We start from the raw sequence: 7100 nt of genomic DNA on the forward strand, positions 1-7100 counted from the left end.
AGCCTTTTGTACCCTTCCTGCCATAGAACCACTCTTCTCCACATGACAGTTATCTCTACATTGCAAAAGTGAAGGTTGATTCCCAGTCTTCACTTTAATGACCTCTCAACAGTCCTCAATACAGTTTGCTATTCCTTCCTCTTTAAAACACTTTATTCACGTGGCTTCGCTATCCCATTTTGGTTCTTTTCATACCTTTCTGTTTTGTCTAAGTCTTCTTGATTGTAACCTCCTCCTCTTTCCCACTTCTGAATTTTGGGGTCCTTCGTAACTCAATCCTGGGGCCACTTTACCAGCTGTACTCACTCCTTGAGTGGTCTCACCCATCCGTTCCCATAGTCTAAATACCAACTACACAAGTGTCAATATCTATATGCCACATTTCTGTCTTCAATTATGATCTTCCTCTTGAAACCTTGGTGCCCAACTGCCCACCAGATATCTCTACTTGGATGTCTAATAGGAATACTAAGTTCAACACATCCAATACTAAACTCTTGCTTTATTCCTTTCAGGTCTATACCTCCTCCCTGTATTACCCTTCTCAATAAATGGAATCACTGCTCATTTGGTTGCTCTAACCAAAATTCTTACAGTAAATTTTGACTTGGTTCTTCAGTCTGTTATCCAAGAACTCCAAGGAAAGCAGTCTCCCCTCAATGCTGATGGTTACTTACTAATTAGGCTGGTGGTGGTGATGGCTGAGGCAACCATGGCAATTTCTTACTACTTTAAGAGATAAATAAAACAGTAAAGTTTGCTGCATGGATTTACTCTTCCTTTCACAATAGCTTTCTCCATAGCATGTAAGCTGTTTAGTAGCATTTTACCCACAGTAGAACTTCTTTCAAAATTGAAGTCAATCCTCTCAAAACTTGCCCCTGCTTTATCAACTAAACGTGCACAATATTCTATATATTTTATTGTTATTTCTATAACATTTACAGCATCTTTCACCAGAAGTAGATTCCATCTCAAGAAACCACTTTTTTTGCTCAGTCATAGGAAGCAACCCCTCATCCATTCAAGTTTTAGGATAAGATTATAGTGACTCAGCCCCACCTTCAAGTTCCACTAGAAAAATTCTAGTTTTCTTGCTATTTTTACCACATCTGTAGTTACTTCCTCCACTGAAGTCTTGAACCTTTAAAAGTCATCTATTAGCACTGGAATTAACCAAACTCCTGTTAATGCTGATATTTGACCTTCTCCCATGAATAATAAATCTTCCTAATGGCAACTGGCATAGCGAATATTTTTCAGAAGGTTTTCAATTTACTTTGTCCAGATCCATCAGAGGAATCATTATCTATGGCAGTTATAGTTATACAAAATATATTTCTTAAATAAGATATGAAATTCAAAATTACTCCTAGACCCATGAGCTACAGAAAGCATATTGTCTTAGCAGGCACGAAAATATTTCATTGTACATTTTCACCAGAGTTCTTGGGTTATCAGGTGCACTGTTAATAAGCAGTAATGTTTGGAAAGGAATCTTTTCTTCTGAGCAGTAGATCTCAACAGTGGGCTTAAAATATTTAGTAAATCATGCCATAAATAGATGTGCTATCATCCTGGCTTTGTTGTTTCATTTGTAAAGCACAAGCAGAAGAGACCTAGCATAATTCTCGAGGGTTTTAGGATCTTCAGAATGATACATGAGCATGGGCTTTAGCTTATAGGCACCAACTGCATTAAGCTCTAAAAAGAGAGCCTGTCCTTTGAAGCTTGGAAACCAGGCATTGATGACTTCCCTGTCATCATAAAAGTTCTAGATAATATTTTCTTCCAATGGAAGACTATTGTGTCTACAATGAAAATTTCTTCATCAATCATCCTAGCTGCATCTCAATAATTTGCTGCAGCCTCACATCAGCACTTGCTGCTTACATTTTTTATGTTATGAATATGGCTTCTTTCCTTAAACTTCATGAACCAACCAACATTTTTCTTCATGAACCACCTTACATTTTTATGTTATGGATATGGCTTCTTTCCTTAAGCTTCATGAACCAACCAACCTCTGTTAGCTTCAAAGTTTTTTTTTCTGCAGCTTTCTCACTTCTCTCAGCCTTCACAGAATTGAAGAGAGTTAGGGCTGTGCTCTGAATTAGGCTTTGACATAAGGGAATTTTGAGGCTGGTTTGATCTGTTATACAGTCCACTGAAACTTACTCCACATCAGCATTAGGCTGTTTTGCTTTCTTATCATTTGTGTATTCATAGGAAGAACACTTAACTTCCTTCAAGAACATTTACCTTGCATCCACAATCTGGCTGTTTAGCACATGAGGCCTAGTGTTTGGTCTATCTTGGCTTTTGACAGGCTTTCCTCACTGAGCTTAATCACCTCTAGCTTTTGATTTAAAATGAGTGATATGCAGCTCTTCCTGTCACTTGAGCACTTAAAACCCATCATAGGGTTATTAATTGGCCTAATTTCAATGTTGTTGGGTCACAGGGAATAAGAAGACCTGAAGAGAGGAAGAAAGATGAGGGAATGGCAGGTTGGTGCAGACAGAACACACACAAAAGTAATTTAAGTTTTCTGTCTTATATGGGCCTGGTTCGTGGTGCCCTAAAATAGTTACGAGGGTGACATCAATGATCACTGATCATAGACCATCAAAACAGACACAATAATAATGACAAAGTGTGAAATATTATGAGAATTACTAAAACGTGACAGAGATATGAAATGAGCACATGATATTGGTAAATGGTGCCAACAGACTTACTCCAGGCAGGTTTGCCATAAAACTTCAATTTGTAAAAAATACAGTATCTTCAAAGCACAATGAAGCAAGCACAATAAAATGAGGTATTCCTACATATTTATTTATGTCTCTTCTCAAGCTTCATGAGGGAAGAGACTTCATGTTTTCTTCACTCTTGTATTCTCAGGACCCAAATAGTGCCTGACACATAATAGCTGCTCAATAAATACTTCCTGAATGATTGAATAAATACACAAAATTTCCTTGTGAGTTTCAGATGGGGAAAAGCAGGATATAGGACAAGTTTAATATCTGTCCACCACGTTAACTTTATACTTAGAATTTTTTAAAAAATTACATTCTCAAGTATAGTATTTTCACTAGTCTTCATTAAAACTACATCAGCTCTCGAAATCTCCTAGATGTAAGTAGAGGAGATGTAGTTAAGGTTATACTTATTTAAGTCACAATAACTATTGATCTTTTTAAAACATAGGTAAGATCATGTCATTCCCCAGGTAAAACTCTCCAGTGGTTTTTGTTATTAAAATTCCTTTGCATGGCCATGTGATCTGACTTAAGCCAATTTCTGAATTTCATTTTATACCAGTGTCTTTCTTCTTCATCTCTTTTCTAGGTGTCAAGGAGGCATCAGCTGGTTCCTATCTCAGGGCCTTAGCACATCCTGTTCCCTCTGTCTGAACACGCTTCCCTCAATTCTACACATGGCTGCTTTCTTATCATTCAGATCTTGGCCTCAGTCTAAACCCCAGAGTGGATCCACACCCTAGGCATGAGTGCCTTATAACTTGTACCTTTGTATCATTATCAAAAACTATTTTGTCACTTGTCCCACGTTCCCTTCATCCCCCACTGGAATGCAACCTCTGTGACAGTAGGGACCTAGTCCACCATTCTCAGCAGAGCCACTGCTGCAGCCTGCCTCAGAGTGGGTGTTCCATGAGTGTCTGCTGTGGGGCCATGACCACACCACATCTGAGGACTGGTGGTACCTGCATCAGGAAGCTTCTGTTCCTCCTGAACAGTTAGGTCTGGAGGACCTGGAGCAGGTTAAGGCTCTGCCCCTCCCCCATTTCTCTTTGCCTACTCCCATCCCCTGCACCTCTCAGGCGTTACCTTGATGGCCCCCGTGGCTATCTGGATGTGGTGCAGACGCCGCAGCGTGCTCTCTCTGTCGATGAAGTAGGAGGCTGCCAGCTGGTGCAGGGTCTCCAGGGACACAACAGAGCTGTTCCCGCTGCCCCCAACTGCAGAGGCACTTCCTGCAGTCTCTGTCTTTCTGCTTAGTTTCCGCTTGTCCACAAAAATAGTCAGGGACTCTTCTCCTACGGCAAAAAACACGGATTCGTTGGCAAAGCTTTCTGCTCCCGAAACCCCTATCAGCAAGAACATGAAACCCTTGGCCAGAGTAGAGAAAGCTCAGAGGGAACGTGGCCCCTGCTGTCAACCCCTTTTCACCACCTTTGGAACAGCCTTATCAGATGGTGCTGGGGCCAATGGGTCTCACTGCTGGAGAGGCCCTCCTATCTCTCAGGCCTTTAAGTCTTCCAAAGCTCACTCCCTGCCCCCAGCTTATCCGTTTTACACTCTATTGATCTCTGTCTCAATCAGCCTACCTCCATGGGGGGGAAGATAAAATTTCCTCTGTCAAGTTGTTTATGATAAGTCACCATGGTTAATTCGGCTCCCTCAGAAAGGGGAAAAAAGCCTTGGAGCTCTGCCTCCCTCCTTCCCATCAAACACTCAACATCTACCACATGCTGATAGCTGGCTGGAACCCTCAGAGAGCTTCTTTTTGTCCATGAGACAGTGAGCTGAGTGTCCTAAGGAATCCTGCTTTCTTTTTCCAAGGTAGACAGAACTCTTGGTTCTGCCCCGGTTCTGCACGCGTTGTCCTCTCTCCACTCCCACCTAACCCCTACCAGGGGATGATTCACTAGCCCAGAATCACTGGAATTAGTCTGGGCAGTTATCAGTCTTTTTAGAGATGAAGCAGGGGTTGGGTGCTTCAGGGACATCTACTTCTTTGCCTGTGGGTCTGACCATTGTAGCCACAGCAAATATTTGGAAGTGGAGAAGCCACAGTGTTAGATGGCTTGATCAAAAGGCATCTGGGAGCGCCCCCTGGCGGCATATGCTTAGTAGGAGCCTGTCCAGCCCCCAACCTTCTTACCACCCCACCTCCTCTTCTTGGAAGAAACTTACAAGCAAATGGAAATGCTCTAGGGTGAATTGGTATGTCAGAGGACCACACTGTTCTAACACACCAGAAAGAAAACACTTCTCATGCAATAAAAACCCAGGAAGAACAAAAGATCCAGGCCGACTGTTCAAATTATAATTAGCTTGGGATTGTGACGTTACTTACCTCCAAGGGTGGCAGAAAGTAAGAAATGAGTGCCGTACTTTTTGATCAGGTTTTCGGTAACCTGCTGCAGGTTGGGTCTCCTTCCAAGCAGGCGGATATTTCGGATAAACTCTGGGGCCAGAGGCAATGGCAAACTGAAGAAGTCCTTCCTTTCTAGAGCCAAGTTGTTCACTTTCCAACGTGCAAACTCCCTGGAGGAAAGCCAAGGGAAACAGAATAGCTCACTGTATCAGAACAAGAGGTAAGAAATCTGTAATAATTAATACTCTTCCTTCACCTGTCACCTCCGCCCCCATCTCCTCTCAGCCCCACCTCTCCAGGGTTGAAAGCACCCAGACCTGGAAGAGGCCACTTAGCCCCTCACCTGGCCTGCCATTCTCCAGCTGTGAGAAAGCCCCATCCCCATGACCTCCATCAGAGCTCTCCCACCCAAATTTCTCATCGGGAAGTAGCTGATGAGCTCACTCACATGAAGGTGGTCATGCTTAATAGTATAGAGTAGTAGAAAAAACAAACGTTGGAACAGGTTTGCAGAGATGTGAGCTAGTCACAATTATTGCACAGTAGATGAGTATATTACCTTTTGTGGCCTCTGCTACCCCTTAGCAATGTCAGCAAGATTGTCCTAGAACAAATTCTCAAATGTTTGAGATCAGATCCCTGTCACGTTCTCAGAAATGATCGAATCCCCCATATTTGTTCATGTGACTTCTCTCCATTGATATTTACCCTTTTAGATATTAACACCAAGAAAATTGAATGTATTTATCATATTATTTAAAGATAACAGTAATAAACTCTTTACATATAACATAAATAACATTTTTATGACATTTATGTATTCTGAAACAAAACAGATTTGGCAAGAAGATTGGCAGAGCTTTCTCTTTAATACCAGGCTCGGCAGAAGTGAGCTGCATCCTCATATCTGCCTCTGCATTCAATCTGTTATCATAATTGTGGATTTTCATCTTGATACCACAATAACTAAACAGGTGGCAATTTCTTAAAGATCGGTTACAGTATGGAATACGAAATCATATCAATTAACTTTTTGTACTCTGTTACATTAAAATCCTGTGTTCTGTAATATAATTTGAGTGGATCTTTTTAGCCTGCACAATTTTGAACATCATGTGTGGGTCGTGGGGAAAATATCGGATCACTGAGTTATGCAAATCTTCTGCATTTGGACACTTTTCATTCTATAATATCAAAGCATCGCATTAGCTAATATCACCACAGATCTCATCAAAAAAGTCTTTAAATATTATTAAGCTGTCAAGTTCATGATGATGAGTACAAGTTTTCCAAAATTCTAATTTTTGTTCAAAAGCTGAAATTTTATTATTGGTAACAAACACTGTCAGTTATTTTCCTTGCAGGGGCTGGCTTAGTTGATTTTTTTTTTTTTTTTGAGAAAATGTCTACAGAACACTCAAGTCTGAATAACCAGAGTTTGTCTATTACTAGTGCTTTCAAGAAAAATGGAACTGCATGAAAAAGTGGTTAGTTCAGCTTGCAACTCAATCACTGGAGTATTTTTCCTTGAGACATGATAGTACTTCAGTAGTCTCAGATGTACTTTGTGTGCACTTCCCATTTCATCATAGAGAACATTAAAGAGATATGTGCTCAAGAGTCAAGATTTGATACAATTAATAAATGTAACTGCCCATAACTCTGTGTGTGTGTGTGTGTGTAGGTGCAAGTGCATGATGATAAAGAATACGTGACCACGAGAGTCTTTCAGTGTGACTGCCTTTATTCAAATTGAGATGCTAGCAGTTTTATTGGCCATTGTTTTGATACCTACAGCACAAACATCAACATGGACACTCTGAAAGGGACCAAGTGAACCCATATTTTAAGAAGTCCTATTCCAGAAGAGAGTAAAGTTATTTCTTTCTAGCTAATCCGGGATTTTAATTTTCAAGCTTTGCTTCTCACTGAAATGCCTGAATTTTAAAGGAGATAGATTTCTCAAAGGG

The 7100-nt window shown here is 40.8% G+C and overlaps 1 protein-coding gene across 1 annotated transcript in view; it reads right to left on the reverse strand.

Annotated features, from left to right (window-relative positions):
- Positions 1-7100, reverse strand: part of BRINP2 (BMP/retinoic acid inducible neural specific 2) — a 115153-nt gene that overhangs the window by 17404 nt on the left and 90649 nt on the right. Inside the window, exons 3-4 of the mRNA XM_003785684.3 lie at positions 5110-5300; positions 3858-4066 (exon numbers count right to left, since the gene is read on the reverse strand). Of these exons, the coding sequence (XP_003785732.1) occupies positions 3858-4066; positions 5110-5300 (400 nt within the window). The remainder of the gene's footprint in view (positions 1-3857; positions 4067-5109; positions 5301-7100) is intronic.

The sequence above is a fragment of the Otolemur garnettii genome, unplaced genomic scaffold (genome assembly GCF_000181295.1).
Source record: "Otolemur garnettii isolate 467f Iridium unplaced genomic scaffold, OtoGar3 scaffold00016, whole genome shotgun sequence".
NCBI classification, from domain to species: domain Eukaryota; kingdom Metazoa; phylum Chordata; class Mammalia; order Primates; family Galagidae; genus Otolemur; species Otolemur garnettii.